The sequence below is a fragment of the Vombatus ursinus genome, unplaced genomic scaffold (genome assembly GCF_900497805.2).
Source record: "Vombatus ursinus unplaced genomic scaffold, bare-nosed wombat genome assembly UNPS02014973.1, whole genome shotgun sequence".
NCBI classification, from domain to species: domain Eukaryota; kingdom Metazoa; phylum Chordata; class Mammalia; order Diprotodontia; family Vombatidae; genus Vombatus; species Vombatus ursinus.
The window spans coordinates 8,885,739-8,904,529 of record NW_020954751.1 but is presented as its reverse complement, the minus strand read 5'-3'; the positions used below and the strand labels follow the sequence as shown (position 1 = coordinate 8,904,529).

Here is an 18,791-nt window from a genome sequence, read left to right as displayed (position 1 = left end):
GTCTGAGGCCAGATTTGAACTCAGGTCCTCCTGACTCCAAGGCCGGAGCTTTATCCACTGAGTCATCTAGCTGCCCCTTTATTTTTTATGTATGTATATATGGAGAGACAGAGATAGAGACAGAGAGAGAAAGAGAGAGAGAGATTGAGAGATAGAGAGAATGATTGCATTAGGCATACAAGAATGCAAGTTTGATCTTTGTAGGAAAAAACCCCAATAAATAATCTTAGGAGATCTTGGATTATGAGAACATCATGGAATATGAAGGGTCCTTGGTCATAAGATTTTAGATTTGGAAATGGAAGGATCTTTAGAGGGCATCTATTCCAAAACCCTCATTATACAGACAGGAAAACTAAGGCCCATTCAAGGTGCCAAAGGTAGCAAGTAGCAAAAGATTCATATTGGGCTACACAGAAACTAGAAGGTCATCTACACTAGTCCTTCCTTTGCCACTGGGCATGACTATATATACATAACCCAACTTTAGACAACTAGTTTTCTATCCTTTTTTCTAAAGGATCTTCCAGGATAAAGGCCTTGGTTTCATTTTCCCTCAGAAGCATTTTAATATTCTCATTCCATTATTGTTGTTTTCCCTTCTGCCCAACTCAGAGCTTTCTCTCTCCAATTTTAGCCTACAACTTTAATTAGATAATAAGCATTTAATGAGTGTCTACTTCATATGGAAACCTTGGGGATAGAGATGGGGATAAGCATCAGGAAGGGATAATAAAAAGTGAATAGAAGACAATGTCCTTGCTTTAGAATAAAAATAAAGTCTTAGGAATACAGGAAGGTAGACTATCAGAACATAAAGGGACCCCAGAAGTGATCTAATCTAACACACTTGGCCAAAAATCCCTGTGCAGCTTAATCAACAAAAGCTATCTACTATTTGCTCAAAATCTAAAACAGGCCCATTCTCTTTCATGGTAAGGAGTAAAACTGGCTTTATAGGAAGACTGAGAATTAGTCCATATGGGAACCCCCTGAAGAATTGAATATGCTTAACCTGGAGAAGGGAAGAAGTAGGAAAGAAAGTATGTTGTCGATCTTTGAAAAAAGTAAAAGGATCCAGACTGTTGTTATTTAGTAGTTCAATCGTGTCTGACTCTTCATGATCTTGTAGACCACAGCATACCAATACTGTCCATGAGGTTTTCTTGGCAAAGATCCTGGAGTAAAAAGTATGTTGTCCATCTTTGAAAACAATAAAAGGACCAAAACTAGGTCTTATTTTATTTTCTATAGTTCCTCAAAGAAGATTCAGTGTCCCTAAGTCACTACATTCTAGCCCTCTCTCCATTAAAATAATTTTGTTATGATAGTAGAGCATATCAGAGATCTTGACAAGTACTACTATTTATTATAAAATAGTAAATCATCCTGAGTCCATGATATGGGACTACTTTTTAGGGTAGCATACAGAGAAAAGGAATGGTGTTATGAAATGTACTTTGGACTTGGGGTCAGAAGATCTGCATTATAGCCCCAGCCCCACTACCGTTGGCAAGTTTTTTAATCTCTCTGAGTCCCATTATCATCTGTTGAACAGATAATTATACTTGCGCTATTTACCTAACAGAGGTATTGGAAGGATTAAATTAAATACTGTATGCAAAACCAATTAGGAGAATAGAGTCCTAGAGTTGGACGGAACTTTAATCATCTGACCAAGAAAGGAATCTCTTCTCCTTGTCCTTCCCACCAGAAGTGTCAAACACATGACATGAAGCCTGCAATGTTCCCTAGTGCGGCTCAAACCAGATTAAAATGTAATTGGGAAATAAAGTCAACTTGTGGTCTACAAGGATCCTTACGTAAGGATCAGTGGATCCCATTTCTGTTTGAGTTTGACACCAGTGGTCCAGGGCAGCGAGGAGGCACCATGGATGGAGTACCAGGCCTGAAGTCAGGAAGACTCAACTTCCTGAGTTCAAATCTGGCCTCAGAGTTGCTAGTTGTGTGACCCTGGGCAAGTTACTTAACTTTGTTTGTCTCAGTTCCTCATTTGTTAGAAGGGTTGGGGAGAGAGAGAGACAGAGACAGAGAGAAAGACAGAGACAGAGGCAGAGTCAGACAGACAGAGACAGAGAGAGACAAAGAGAGTTGGAGAAGGAAATGGCAAAACCACTCCAGTATCTTTGCTAAGAAAACCCTGAATGGGGTCACAAAGAGTCAAACACAACTGAAAGGATTGAACAACAACCAGTATACTATGCAAATGATCATCTAAACTCTACTTGAATATCCCCAGGAAAAAGAATCACACTACTTGACAAGATAATCTATTAATTTTAGGATGTTTTTTCTTACAACTAGTCCAAATCTGAATACTTGTAACTTTCAAGATTTTTAGAGCTGGAAAGGACCTTAGAGGTTATCTAATAAAATTCCTCCCTTTTATAATTTCATAGTTGGATAAAATGCATCCTAGAGATGTTAAGGATCATATAAGTAGTAAATTGCAGAACTAGGCTTCTGATTGATGTCCTCAACCCCAAATTCAGAATTCTTTCTTTAAAAAAATTAATATTTTTCTTTTTTAATTTTACTTTCAGTTCAAAATTTTCTTCTTCCCTCTACCCCCTCTCTCACCCATTGAGAAGGCAAGAAATGATACCCATTATACATATGAAGTCATGCAAAATATTTTTGTGTTAGCCATGTCCTGGGGATGGGAGGAACAAGAAAAATGCTTAAATTTGCAATCTGAGGAGCAGATAGGTGGTGCAGTGGATAGAGCAATGGCCCTGAATTCAGGAGGACCTGAGTTCAAATCTGGCCTCAGACACATAATATTTCCTAGCTGTGTGATTCTGGGCAAGTCACTTAACCCCAATCACCTCACCAATAAATAAATAAATAAAATAAACAAACGAAAAAGACTTTGGATTTAAAAAAAAAATTGCAATCTGAGTTCAATAGTTCATTATTTGGCGGCTAACAGCATTTTTTCATCATGAGTCCTTTAGAGTTATAGTGGATAATTGCATTGATGAGAGTAGATTAGTATTTTTCAATTAGCAAGCATTTCCTTTCTGTCTTTTCCACCTCACCACTTGGAAAACAAATAGAAAAACATAACACTGGTATCAAATATGCATTGTCAAGCAAAAATAAATTCCCTCATTGGCCATGTTCAAAAATGTGTGAATCACTCTGCTTATTTAGTCCTTTACTTCTCTGTCAAGGGGGGGTATTATGCTTCAGCATTGGTGCTCTGGAATCTCTGTTTATAATTACAGAGTTCTTAGGTCTTTCCAATTTGTTTGCCAAAGAGTTTTTTCTACTGCATTGTGTTCTTGCTTCTCAAACTTTAAAAAATAGATCTAGTCATTCATCTGCAATACAGCCCAGTCACTCCAGTATTTGAAGACAGCAATTGGTCAATTCAAAAATATAAACGTGTCAGATCTAGGATAGATACCAGAAATACAAAGCAACTCTCTCTACCTTCAAGCTTTCATTCTAAAGGGTGAGACAGCATATAAATATATGGAAAATATATATGAAATGATTACAAAAGCAATGTGGAGGTTAAGGGGAAGCACTTGCAGCTGAGGAGAACAAGACTGGCTTCCCATAAGAAGTGACACAGGAGCTGAGCTTTGAAGGAAAGTAGGAATTCTAAGAAGCAGAGATGTGGAGGAAATGCATTCCCAGCAGGAATGGGGGATAACGTGCAAAACATCGAGACAGTTAATGGAACATTGCATTAGACAAAGAGCAAAAGAGCCGATCTAATGGGATTGTAGAATGTGGGAAGGGGAAAAGTGTTTAATAATGCTGGAAAGATATGTTGATGCCAGGTTGTGGGGGGTTTTAAATGCCAAACAAAGGAGTCTATTGAATTTTTTCTCCTTGAGGCTAAGCATTTCCAGTGGCAGCATTGATATGAAAAGGACTCTTGAGTCAGGCATTTTGGATTTGAGTACTAGCTCTAATTAAAATCATGTAAGCCAGAAAGTCCAAGAGGCGGAGGTGAAGAGGGAGTGTGTCCCAGGCATGGGCAGTACAAAGGCACAGAGGTAGGAGGAGTATCATGTGTGTAGGACAATCAGAAGAAAGGGAGGGAAGAAGAGAGAACCTTTTCCTCTTTCTATCCCTTTTGGGTATAGACCATCCAATGGAATGACTTGGTCAAAGGTCAGAGGGCATGAACTTATTTAGTAACTTTTTGTATATAATTCCACATTGCTTGCCAGAATGCCTGGAGCAGTTCAGAGCGCCACCAAAAATACATTAGTATTTCTGTTTGCCTAAAGCCCCTCCAACATTTGTCATTTTCTTTTCTTTTTGTCAGTTTCCAATCTGATGTGTATGAGGTGTAAACTTATAATTGCTTATTTATATTTCTGTAATTTTAGTTATTTGAAGCATTTTTTCATGTGGCTATAGATAGCCTGAGTTTATTGCCCTGAGTACTGCCTATTTATATTCTTAGAACATTTTTTCAATAATAATCATTACAATAGCTAGCATCTATATAGAATTTTAAGGTTTGCAAAATGCTTTACAATTATCTAATTTGATCCTCACAACAACCTTGCATGGTAGAATGGGCTATTACAATAGTCATTTTTATAGATGAGGAAACTGAACTACTTGAGAATCTAAGTGACTTGCCCAAGGTCACACAGCTGTGTATCTGAGGCCTCATTTATACCCAAGTCTTCTCAACTCTAGGTCCAGCACTCTACCCACAATGTCACCTCATTACCTCAATCTATAAATTCTGTAATGGCTCTAATTCTTATAAATTTACATAAGTTCCTTATATATCTTTGCAAATGAGACCTTTATCAGAGAAACTTTCTGCAAAGATTATTTTCCTTAGCTAATTATTTCTCTTCTAATCCTACCTGTATTTGATTTGTCTTAAAAAAAAAAATAAAAAAACTTTTATTTTTATATAACCAAAAATATAGAATTTATCTTTTATGATACATTTTGGGACCTCTTGCCTAGGTCACATATCCATTTGGAATTTATCTTGGTAATAGGTGTGAGGTGTTTGGGTATAACTAATTTCTTCAATACTGCTATCCAATTTTCCCATCAGTTTTTTTTTTGTATTTTTAAATTTTATTTTATTTTTCTATTTTTAACATGTGTTTTTAAAACTTTGGGTTACAAATTTTCTTCTTTCCTCCCTCCCTACTCACCCTCATTGAAAAGGCAAGCATCTCAGTACAGGTTATAGATGTGTAGTTATGCAAAACACTTCCATTGTAGTCCTGTTGTGAAAAACTAAGTATATTTCCCTTCATTCTATCCTACCCCCCATTTATTCTATTCTCTCTTTTGACCCTGTCCCTCCTCAGAAGTGTTTGCTTTTGATTGTCCCCTTCCCCAATCTGCCCTCCCCTCTATCAACCCCCTGCTCTCTTGTCCCCTTCCCCCCTTATTTTCCTGTAGGGTAAGATAAATTTCCATACCCCATTGTGTATGTTATTCCCTCCTTAAGCCAAATCCTATGAGAATAAGATTCACTCATTCCCTCTCACCTTTCCCCATTTCCCCTCCACTGCAAAAGCCTTTTCTTGTCTGTTTCATGTGAGATAATTTACCTCATTCTACTTCTCCCTTTCTCCTCCCAGTGTAATCCTCTCTCACCCCTTAATTTTATTTTCCAGATATCACCCCTTCATCTTCAACTCACCCTGTGCCCTCTATCTATCTATACACAGATATAATTTTTTCCCTCCCACTACCCTAATACTGACAAAGGACTCATGAGTTACAAATAGCATCTTTCCCTGCAGGAAGGTAAACAGTTCAACCTTAATAAGTCTCTTATGATTTCTCTTTCCTGTTTACCTCTTCCATGTTTCACTTGAGTCTTGTATTTGAAGGTCAAATTTTATATTCAGCTCAGGTCTTTTCCACAGGAATGCTTGAAAGTCCCCTATTTCACTGAACGACCATTTTTCACCCTGAAGGATTATACTCAGTTTTGTTAGGTAGGTGATTCTAGGTTGTAGTCCTATCTCCTTTGCCCTCCGGAATATCATATTCCCTGACTTCCAGACCCTTCATGTAGAAGCTGCTAAATCTTGTGTTATCCTGATTATGTTTCCACAATACTTGAATTGTTTTCTTCTGGCTGCTTGCAATATCTATCTTCTCCTTGACCTGGGAATTCTGGAATTTGGCTACAGCATTCCTAGGAGTTTTCCTTTGGGGATCTCTTTCAGGAGGTGATCAGTGGATTCTTTCAATTTCTATTTTGCCCTTTGGTTCTAAAATATCAGGGTAGTTTTCCTTGATAATTTCTTGAAAGATGATGTCTAGGCTCTTTTTTTGATCATGTTTTTCAGATAGTCCAATAATTTTTAAGTTCTCTCTTTCCTGGATCTATTTTCCAGGTCAGTTGTTTTTCCAATGAGATATTTCACATTCTCTTCTATTTTTTCATTCCTTTGGATTAGTGTTACAGTGCCTTGATTTCTCAAATTGTCACTAGCTTCCAATTTCTCCATTCTAATTTTTAAGGAAGTATTTTCTTCAGTAAGCTTTTGGACTTCCTTTTCCATTTGATCAATTTTGCTTTTTAGGGCATTCTTCTCCTCGTTGGCTTTTTGGACCTCTTTTGCCATTTGGGTTAGGCTGTTTTTTAAGGTGTTATTTTCTTCAATATTTTTTGGGTCCCCTTTAGCATCATGCTCAGTTTTTCCTCTACTTCTCTTACTTGCTTCTCAAAATTCTTTTTGAGCTCTTCCATGGCCTGGGACCCATTCATATTTTTCTTGGAAGCTTTGGATGTAGGAGCTTTGGCTTCATTGTCTTCTTCTAGTTGTATGTTTTGATCTTCTTTGTCACCAAAGTAAGACAATGTAGTCTGACTCTTTTTGCGCTGCTTGCTCATGATCTCAGTCAATTACTTGAGTTATAAACTGTTTGTTAAGGTAGGAGTCTGTTTCCAGTGTGGAGAATGTACTGTCCCAAGCTTCAGGGGTTTTGTGCAGCTGTTTTCAGAGATACTTCTAGGGACCTGTAAATTTTCAGTTCTTCCAAGGTGCTATGATCAAGGGTGAGGTGTTTACTCCTTTCCTGGCCTGTGCTCTGGTCTATGAGCACTCTTTTCTGTCTTGGAAAGGTGAGGAGGGTTTCCTCTCCACAGCCACTACAAGCTCCACCACACCAGCACTCCTCCTTGCCCCAAGATCACCACCCAGAACTGTGACCCAGATCAAAGCACGGGCAAAGAATCCTGCACCAGCAGAGAGATCCCTGCAATCCCCCCTCTGATCAGCCACTGGATTCCCCCTCAGTCTGTGGGCCAGAAGCTCAGGAGGCAGCCACTGTCCCAGGGCTGGAACCCCACTGTGCTTTTCTCTCAGCACCGTAGAAACAGACTTTTCCCACTGACCTTGTAAGTTGTCTTTGGCATTCCTGGGTTGAGAATTCTAGAAAATGCCACAGCTGCCTGTGATTCAGTCCTCTGAGGCCTGCTCCAGGATTGCTGAGGCCTGCTGCATGGTCGCTGAGGCCTGCGCGCCCACACCAAACTGTGCTCCTCTCCCAGCCCGGCGCGATATACCTTTCCAATCAACCATCCAGGCTGTCTTTGGCTGAAAATTTGTTTCAGTCTGTCTTTTTGTGGGTTCCGCTGCTTTAGAATTTGTTTAGAGTCATTTTTTATAGGTATTTGGAGGGGTTTGGGGGAGAGCTCAAGAAAGTCACTGCTTTTACTCCGCCATCCCCATCAGTTTTTAATAGCTAATGAAACCTATCTCCAGTCATTGTGTTCCTAGGCTGCTAGGTTCATTTTTTTCCTGTATGTTGTATGCCTAATCTATTTTACTGATTGATCTATCTTTTAACTAATTCCAAATAGTTTTGATAATTAATGCTTCATAGTATAGCTTGAGAACTGGTACTGTTAAAAGGTCAGGTCTTAAAGTGGTATAAATGTCAAGCAGAAGAGCATTTATATTAAGTTCAAAAAGCAATAGGGAGTCACTGGAGTTTATTAAGAGGAGAAGTAATGACATGATCAGACTTGCACTTTAGTAAAATCATTTTGCCAGATGTGAAGAAGGTAGACTGGAATGGAGAGAAGCTTGAGTCTGGGAGAACAAATGAGACGCTATTAGAATAGTCCAAGTGAGAGGCTTGTGTCAGGCTTCTGGCTCTAAGTACAATATTTCAAGGGTAATTTGACCAATGAAACCTTTGAATAAAGTTCAAGAACTACTTTATTTATGATCAACAACATGCTAGAGTGAAGGACATTGTTGCTCAGTTCCTAAGCAATAGATATGTCATTGATCAAAGATTTTATTTATACCTTCCTCAACGTGCTACATGAGTTTGATGTGGAGGACACTTAGTATCCCTTATGGCTCCCTCAGGCAGTTAGATGGCACCATGGATAGAGCTCTGGGCCTGGAGTCAGGAAGACTCATCTTCATGAGTTCCAATCTAGCCTCAGACACTTACTAGCTGTGTGACTGTGGCAAGTAACCTCACTTTCTTCATCTATAAAATGAACTGGAGAAGAAGACGGCAAACCACTCCAGTATCTTTGCCAAGATAACCCCAAAATGGGGTCACAGAGAGTCTGAAACGACCGAACAACAACAAGCAGTGGTTCTCTCAATAAAGGTTTTAGCTTTTTGCCCAAGGAATAACTTTCCTTCACTAATAAGGAATACATCATTGACTTTAGCTTGTATGTCACCCTTTAAAGGGAGACTTTCCTGATCCTCCTGGTTGTTAAAGGTCTTTCCCTCTTCCTCAGATCCTTAAGTATTTATCTTTTCACATATTGCATCCTCCCATAGGCTATAAGTTCTTCAGGGGAAAAGGATGTTTTATTTTGTGTTCCCATGATCTAACACAGTGCCTAGCACATGGTATGTAATTATTATTTGCTTTTTGGATTGGATAGGATGAGTTTAGCTCACCTGTCATCTGAGAGCTTTGGCCAAGAGAATTGAGGCAACCATGGTCTAATTAGCCCAACTTTCGTCTCTTGCTTTGTTTCAGGAACGACTGGTACTTTCTGTACTGCCTCGGTTTGTTGTCCTAGAGATGATCAATGATATGACCAATGTGGAAGATGAGCATTTGCAGCACCAGTTCCACAAGATCTACATCCATCGCTATGAGAATGTCAGGTGAGCAATGGACACATGCACATGGATATACATACAGGTAGATGTTTGGGGAAAAGCAGTTGTAGAGTAGTTAGTGGGGTACTGGTCTTGAAATCAAAAAGATCTGGGATCAAGTCCTTCTTCAGACATTTACTAGCCTTGTGGCCCCAACCACTCTTCTCTGAGCCATGAATTTCTCATCTGTAAAATAGAAATAATAAATATCTCACAAGGTTATTATAAGGTTCAAATGAGATCATGCATACAAAGCATTTTACAAAAACTTAAAAGGGCTATATAAATGTCAACTATTTTTACATATTCACATGTACATAAACTTGAAATTTTTTAATGCTGTTTAATGACCTCTGCCTATGATTGATGTCAGGGACCCTTTCAGTTGCTTTCTTAGTTCTTTAATTAGGAATTCACTTGGGGTCTTGATATTCCTAGGTTGAATCATGAACTGACCATTTTTGTTTACATATACATGCAGATGTTCACACATGTATGTATGTGCACATGTACTTGTATACATATGTAAGTCTACATCAGTGGAAACTCCCTCCATACATGCAGATAAGAAGTTCATCTGTGACTTAAAGTCAGAGAGGTGTCTGGGGGTACTGAGTGATTCCATGGCTTGTCCATACTAATACAACTGGTTTGTGATAGAGGGTAGACTTGAACCCAGATCTTCCTGACTCTATCCACTATACTATGTTGCTTCACATTTGTTAAATTGACTTAAGACCTCTCTCCACTTTGGTAGGGTTGGTCACCTTCACATTTTATGAAAATGGTGAAGGGAACATTAGTCTGTTACTCAGTCAATAAGTCCAGGCACTAGGGGTGGGGAAACCTCGTCCTCACGGCCACATGTGGCCCTCTAGGTCCTCAAGTATGGCCCTTTGACTGAATCCAAACTTGGATGCACTCTATCCACTACACCACCTAGCTGCCTCAGTTGACACTCCACAAATGCATGTACTGCGGATGGATATGGTCAATGATGAGTGGATCCAGAGAAGGTGATAACTCAAAGGATTATTTTTGAGGAAATGAAAAAAAAAAGTACTTGATGCCGTGAGAAGCATATAATAACAATGAAGATGCTGATGTTGATAATAGCAATAATAATAACAACCCTCTCCCCAATTTCAAAGGAATGCACACATCAATACCTCAGGAGAACTGGGTTTCATAAATACCAATTTCTTTTCCCTGATCATCCATTTCTGGAGCTCCCCTTGTTCCTGCACAGCTGAAGCTATTCAGCACTTCTTGCTTTTAATCTCTAAACTGAGTTCTCTGTGATTGAGTTCCTTTTGCAGAAGTTCACATCACACTAGATTAAAATTTAGTTTACTGCCCTACATTTTTCAGCTTCCTCAGTGATGGGAGCTGTTTCTAAGGTAGAACAATCCACACAGAACCCAAGCTGCTTGTAACCAGTCTCTCCCCTTCTATTTATGGCATCAGTGAATGTCAGTGGCATCTTTAGGTATTGAGGAGCTGAAATCAACAAGTGCTGTGTAGCAGTTTCTTCCCACTTGAAGGCTGTTTGGTGTTAAAAATACGACTGTGTCCTCTATAGTTAATGAGCCTGGTCTCTCAACCCAATTCTGGGAGCCAACCTAGAATCACTGCTGAACCTCTCTCTCCACAATCCTCAAAACAAGTCCAGTGGTACAAAATTGTTTAAATTAGCTCTCCTCATGTTTCTTTTCCGTGATACTACTCTTTCTTTTCTCTTATGTCTTATTTTCTCCTTTTTTAAAAAATTCACATTGATACCATTTAAACATTAGGCTCCCGATTCTACGTTTATTAATTTAATTGTATTCATTCTTTCACCTCCATTTTGCATCTAAATGAAATGGATAGAGATGATTTTCATAGAAGAGAAGGCAGCTCTCTGTAATAGAGAGAATATTCAACTTTCTGGCATTGCTGCTGGAATGGTAACTTCACAGAAGTTGCCTAAGGACAAATTTGAGGTTTCTTTATCAGGAAAACACTTTCCAACAATTGGACCAATTCAAAAGTGAAGTGGGCTGCTTTGGAAATTGATTGGTTCCCCATTCCTGGAGATCTTTAAAAGAAGGCACAATGACCAGTTATCAAACTTGTTACAGAGTGATCAGTTATGAGTTGGACTAGGTGACCTGTGAGATTCCTTCCAACTGTGAGAGTCTCTGATTCTATGACCTTGGACAAGTCCCTGATTATAGGGTGTGGAATTTTAAAGTTGGAAGGGAATGGGGCCTTTGATTTAGCCTTATACTTAGTAAATGAACACCCACTATATATAGGTCACTTGGCCTCTGCTGAAAATACCTTCCATTGAAGGAAGAGCACTACTTCGCAAAATAAGAATAGGAATAAGGAATAGGCAAGTGATTTCATTGGTATAAGGAACTCCCACATGGGAAAACTCCCTCTACTTACTACAGCTTGACACCTTCTTCAGATTTGCCTAGAGCACCTGGAGGGTAAATTACCCAGGATCACAGAGCCAGAATATAAGGCTTCATGAAGGAGATGGCACCTGAGCTTTTCCTTGAAGGAAGATAGTTCTGACAGGCAAAGATGAAGATAGAGTACATTCCAGGCATTTGAACTCATGTTTTCCTGCCTTCAGAGTCAACTCTATCCATTTCCACATGGAACATTGTGAGTTAAACTTATTCCATTCTGCCTTTCTCTTTTTCATTCTATTCAACTGAAAGACCCCAGACATGGATTAGATGAAGGGTGTGGCTTCTCTAAAAACTTCTTCCAGCTCCGTCTAACAGTGTAATTTTGTATTCTTTATTGGCTAGAATTTCAACCTCTAAATTGGGATTATTTGCAAACACGGAGTGATTTTAGTAACTTTTTCCCACGTGTTCATTTTCTTTATTTCTCCATTAACATTTAAAACGTCTGTCCTTTTCACCAGTTCTGTCTCCCTGTCTTTCTGTTTGTCTATCTTTGTCTCTGTTGGAATGTTTGCTTCCCCTTCCTATCCCCTCCCCACCATCTCTTTCTATCTCTCTGTCTCTGTCCTGTGACTTCTGACTCAGGCAGAGAATGAGAATAATGAATGTATTAAAACTTATTTTCCTTTTGATCATTATTGGTTGCTGTCCTTACAAAACATACATATCTGCATCCATACCTCATTTTTTTTTTGAAAGAATAACTCTCATTTGGAGGTATAAATTCTTGTATGGTTGTTTTAAAAAATAAACAGTGAACTACACTGTCTTTACATTGCTGTCATTTCTCAGCATTCCCCCACAGAACTTTTCTTTGTAGCAAAGACCAACAGACAGAGTGATTATGTGTGACAACATATGCCTCATTCTTTATCTGTAGTCCACACCTCTTTACTGAGTCATGGGATTGATTAGAATTCTGAGGTCTTTCAGCATTATTTTCTTATTAATATTTGTAGTCCTTGTGTATGTAGTTGTCTTGGCTGATTCTTTTTAATTTGCTTTGTATCACTATTTGCAAATCTTCTCTAAATCATTTATGCTAATCACTGCCTGCCCACTTCCCTATTCTCATGCATCTCAATCCAACCCCTGCCCCTCTATAATGCCTCCCTCTAAGGCTACGCAGCCCTCACACTGTAATCTCTTAATGTCTACTCTATAGGCAACACACTTATTTTCATCTTAAATCTTTTCCTTTTCTACTCCTTCTGTCTTCTGGTTCTCACTGAGACCTATCTCCCTCCCGATGGCACAGCCTTCCTTGCCACTCTTTCCAGCACTGATAGTACTTTCAATTCTTCCTCCCCAACTCACTGGCTAAGGTGAGGGTGTTGGACTATGACTTGCTCCCCAATGATATTTGCAGGCTTTCCCTCTACTACCATCACTCCTTTATCATCCCCTCCTTTAAGGTTCACTCAATCTATATTTAGTTTTTGTTACTGTTTAGTTGATCAGTCATGTCTAACTCTTCATGACCCCATTTGGATTTTTCTTGACAAAGATACTGGAGTGGTTTGTCATTTCCTTCTCCAACTCATTTTACAGATGAGGAAACTGAGGCAAACAGGGTTAAATGACTTGCCCAGAGCCACACAGCTAGTGTTGGAGACCAGATTTGAACTCAGGTCCTTCTGACTCCAAGGCCAGCACTTTATCCACTGTGTCACCTAAGCTATCATATTTATTACCCATTCAAAATTCTGGTAGCTGTTGTATAATGACCTTCAAGACATTCCTCTTCTTTCCACAGTTGTTCAGTACTTGATTTTTAATCTTTCTTCTCCAAAGCCTGCCCTCATACTAGAGGACTTCAACATACATTTGAATACTGCCTCAAACACCCTAACCTTTCAGTTCCTCAATTTACTCATTTCCCATGACCTCCATCCCACCTAGTAACATATCCTTGATCTTGCAATCACCAACAAATGCTCCACTTACATGTTCCTGAACTCCGAAATTCCTTTATCTAATTATAATTCATTTTCATTCCACCTCTCCTTGCTATCTCAAATTCTATTCTTCATCTTCATTGTGACCTCCAGTCTCTTGACCCCTCAGTTCTTTTTCAGGCCTCTTTACACTAGCTATATTCTCTTCTCCTGCCCATCTTGACACCTTGGAAAACCAGTTCAACACTAAACTGTTCTCTTTTCTCAAATCATTTTTGTCATTTTATCCTATCAAATATCTTTCCATGACAAACTCCAACTTTGGACCACTCCCAGCTTCTGCTGCCTTAGCTCTTACTCATACACAGTTGAATCAATCTGGAAAAAAAATGATAAAACCATGTTGACTGACAGAGTCCACTGCAGATTTATGTCACATTTCTCAACTGAGTTCTCATTACAGTGAGACAATCCTTTATCAATTAACTATCCTTCTTCCTATAGTCATTTTTCAAAATCTTTTAATACCTTCTCAAACCTCCCCTGGCTTCTCTTCCCCCTACCCACTCAACTGAGAATGTTGTCTCATATTTACCAGAAAAAAACCAAACTATTCCACAAGAACTCTCTGTTGTCTCCTCCTCTTCATCTCACATCTCTCAGATGTCTTTTGCCACTATCTCCTAACCAACCCCTGATTAAATGAAATGGTGGCCCTTCCTCTTGCCAAGGCTAACCCTTCTACATATGTACGCTTCTATCCTGTCTACTCCAGCAGATTGTCCCCTCTATCGTATTTGCTTTCTCATTTATCTCTCCCTGTCTACGGGGCTGCTTCTCTATGGCCTATAAATATTCCCATGTCTCCCCCATGTTTAAAAAAAAAAGACAAAAACAAAACCAAACTCTTACTTGATTGTCCATTTGTGTTATCCAGCTCCCACATATCTACTCCCTTTTGTAGCTAAATTACTTAAGAAAACCCAAAAGTCTATGTCTCTGATTCCTTTCCTCTTACTCTTCTTAACTCTCTACAATCTGGCTTCCAACGTTATTACTCAAGTAAAACTTCCCTCCCCAAAGTTTCTAGTGATCTATTCATCACCAGATCCAATGGCCCTTCTCAGTCTTCATTCTTCTTGACTTTTCTGCAGTTTTTGACACTGTTAATTACCCTCTTTTCCCTGATACTCTCTTCTCTCTAGGATTCTATGACACTACCCTATATTGGTTCTGTCTCCTTTGCTGGATCTTCATCCAGTTAATGGTGGTGAATGCCCTCCAGGGCTCTGTGCTAGGCCTTCTTCACTTCTCCCTCTATACTATTTTACTTGATAACTTTATCAGCTACCATTGAATCAAGTATCATCTCTATGCCAATGATTCTCGGATCTATTGTCCAAGTCTAACCCCTCTCCTAACTTACACACTAGCATCTCCAACTACCTATCTGACATCTCAGATCGGATAACCTGTAGACATCTTAAACTCAACATGTCTAAGACAGAACTTATTATCTTAACCCCTAAACCCTCCTCTCTTCTAATCTTCTCTATTACTATTGAGGTCACCACAATCTTCCCAGGCACCTACACTCACAACTTAGGTATTATCCTCAATGACTCACTCTCACCTCTCACATCTCATATGTTGCCATCTTGTTAATTTTACATTCATAATACTCTTCTTCTATCTTCTGACACTGTTACTACCTTCTGCAGGCCCTCAGCACCTCACCCCTGGAGTATTGTGATAGCCTATTGGTTGATCTCCCAGACAGAAATCTTTCCCCATTATAAACCATCTTCCACTTAGCTATCAAATTAATCTTCTTAAAGTACAGTGCTGATCATACCACCACTACCCCTACTCCAGTGGCTCTTTATCACCCCCAGGATTAAATATAAAACCTTCTATTTGTCACTCAAAGCCCTTCCTAACCCTACCCCTTTCTACCTTTACAGGATTCTTATACCTTGTTTACCTCCACATGCTATGTTATCCAGGGACACTGACCTCCTTGTTATTCCTTGCACAACATATTCCATCTCCCAACTCATAGTGTTTTCACTGGCCTGGAATTCTCTTCCTCCTCATCTCTGCTTCCAGGCTTCCCTGGATTCCTTCATTTGAAAGAAGTCCTATCTCCTATAGAAGCTTTTCCTGATCCCCCTTAAATACAGTTTCTTCCCTCTTTTCATTGTTGCCAATTTATACAATCTATATCTTGCTTGTATGGAGTTATTTATGTTATCTCTCACACTACTCTGTAAGTTTCTTGAGAACAGGGGACTGTTTTTTCTCTTTCTTTGTATCTCAAGCACTTAGGAGAGTGGGTGGCATATAATAGATCCTTAATAAATACTATTTGATTTAAATTTATCATGGTGTTGTAATATACCATCACCTTCACATGGTCATGCCACACAGTAGAGTATATTAACTTCAGGGCTTTAGTAAATCCATGATCTTCTCAATGAGGATATTTCCTCTACCAATATAATCCATACCCATTCAATTTCTGCCTCATCTTTTTTGCAGATCTTCCCCATAGGATACAGCCAATGTGATGGGTGATCTTCTAGTCACATTAATTAAGAGAATTCTTCTAGATCAGGGGTTCTTAACCTTGATTTCAGTTGGTTCATAAACTTACCATTGGAAACAAGATTACATTTTTATTTTTACTAACTGCTAACTGAAATTTAGCATTCTTTTCAATTATTTAAAAACATTATTTTGAGAAGAGGTCCATAGGCTTCACCAGGGTGCCAAAGGGGTCCATGATATGAAAAAAAAAAAGGCTAAGAATCTCAATCCTACATGATCTCAAAAATCTCTTCTAGTTCTAAAATTCGTTAATCTTATTATCCTACAAAAATGTGAACCATTATTCTATCTTTTACTGTATGCTGACTGAATAAATTAACAAATGAAAAAACATTCTTGGAGCATGTGTCAGGCACTGTGCTAAGCCCTGGGGATACAAATATGGGCAAGCAAGCAAGACCATCCCTTCCCTTAAGGAACTTACATTCTAACACGGATGTTAGAATTGTAAAGTGGAGGAGGGTGGAAAGTTGCTATGTGCCAGATAGACTGATTTGGAAATGGTCAGGAACTGCATGGGGACCTGACTTAAGGTCCCCATGCAAAGATAAGGCTTCACCTATCCAATCCTAGGGTCAGAGGCCAACTTCCAATAGGAAGAAGATGGCCATAGGGAAACCATGGTTTGGAAATTGCTAACCCAAAAAGCTAGAGTTACATAACTTGGTTAAAATTTCACTGTGAGTCCCTCCAAAATATTTTTTGTTTGTTTGTTTTAGGCAATTGGGGTTAAGTGACTTGCCCAGGGTCACACAGCTAGTAAGTGTGTCAAGTGTTTGGTCTGAGGTCGAATTTGAATTCAGGTCCTCCTGACTTCAGGGCCGGTGCTCTATCTGCTGCGCCACCTAGCTGCCCCTCAAAATATTTTTTTTAAAGAACTTACTTTTGTAACAGAACTGGTGAGTCTTAGAAACAGCTCACAAACCCTCTGGCAGCAACAAGAATGGGAGCTTTCAGCATTCATTTCCACTTCCTGAGCTTGTGAATTGGCCTCCTCCTGAATTAGACCTGGTTTAAATCCTGGCCAATTCATTCATTCCCCCTTGGCTTCCTCAGCAATGCAGAGCTAAGATCTAAAACCCACAAATGCTTTGTTTGTTTACATGGTGTTGATATGTCTCCCAGGATGAATTAAAATATTAATATGTTTTCTTCTCACCACCACCCCCTTTCCCTTTTGTGTTTAGTATCCTTTTTGCAGATGTTAAAGGATTTACCAACCTTTCCACGACCTTGTCAGCACAGGAGCTGGTCAGGATGTTGAATGAACTCTTTGCCAGATTTGATCGACTGGCCCATGTGAGTTGAATTTAATTCCCTCTCCATCTTTAGAAGGAGTATGAGGTTGCATGCTTAATTAGGAAGGAGAAGGATTTTGGCTGCCATCACTGATGGTGTTATCTGTCTGCCTTCCATCCTCTGAGCATTGACAGGAGACTCTCCAATCTTTCTGCTGGATTGATGTTAGTTAGTTAATGACCCTTGTTAGGTTTGCTGTCTACTTTTTGCCCTTTTATAGGCAGCTGGTTCAATGACAGTCAGCTCCAGGCAGGAGGCCATCCAGGAGTCATTTCAGTCAGTTCACCTCCCCCACCATTATTTCACTATGCATGTGGCTTACTGCCATCTATACCAAAGGTCAGGAAAGAGGCTTTATTCAGTGATTACTGGGTGCAGTCTACAAGCCAAATTCTGCCATCTGGCATGAAACTGCATTTTCTCAAGGACATATTTAATCCACTGGATTTTTCTATAATCATGACTGAATCATCCACTCTTTTGAGCCCCATCAATTTTTAAATATCTATTTTGGAGGCCAGAACACCCTAGCTTCATTTTACAGCTTGTTAGGTTCAAAATAGTCTCAAAGGGTGGTTGATAGAAGGAATCATGACTTTCCCAGTCACACAAGTAACAAGGTGAGTCATAATTTGAACACAGGTCTTCTGACCCTAGAACCACTGTTGATTCCATTCTGGCATGGATGAGTTCATTCTCTTTAGCACTGAAAACCTAGATTCCATGTTGTAAGATCACAGAAAATACACTGGAACCTTATAACAACACCTTGTGTGTTAGAGTAGAGTGAAATTTAAGGGAAATCTATTCATGTCTACATCCAAGGGAATATATCTATTACAACTTCAATAATATCTCTTTATGAAACAGTTTTGCCTCTAATGTGGTCTGTTCTATAGGACAGACCCAATGAACCTTCTAATGCTTCATTGTACATTTTCTTTCACAAAGTGATTTCTGCTGGTATGGTACAGTGCTTAGGCAAAACCAATCAAACACATAAAATTTCTCAATATTTGCCTTATTTAAGAACTAATTCACTTTGACGTCACATTGGAATTCTGACCTAAAAAATCAGAAGGAGCTTCCATTTTGTGATTCAAGCTGCAGGATAAAGGGTAGTATAGACCATGCCACTTCTTCCTGTTGCTTCCTGGATAAAATGCAAGCTCCTTTTTTGGGCATTTAAAGAATTTCACATTCTGGTTCCAATCTAACTTTGCTGATTGGTTTTATATTGCTTCCCTTCACAATCTCTATATTCTAGCCAAACCAGTCTACTTACTGTTCTTCCCTGCACACAGAATTCCCTCTCCCACCTCCACACTTTTGCACAAGATGTCCTTTTATATTTTAGATATTCTGCATCCTTATCTCTACCTCTTGGAATT

General features: G+C 39.2%; 1 protein-coding gene across 1 annotated transcript in view; it reads left to right on the top strand.

The window, feature by feature from the left end:
• Positions 1–18,791, top strand: part of ADCY8 (adenylate cyclase 8) — a 361,242-nt gene that overhangs the window by 130,686 nt on the left and 211,765 nt on the right. The window contains exons 3-4 of the mRNA XM_027845527.1: positions 9,001–9,131; positions 17,289–17,400. Of these exons, the coding sequence (XP_027701328.1) occupies positions 9,001–9,131; positions 17,289–17,400 (243 nt within the window). The remainder of the gene's footprint in view (positions 1–9,000; positions 9,132–17,288; positions 17,401–18,791) is intronic.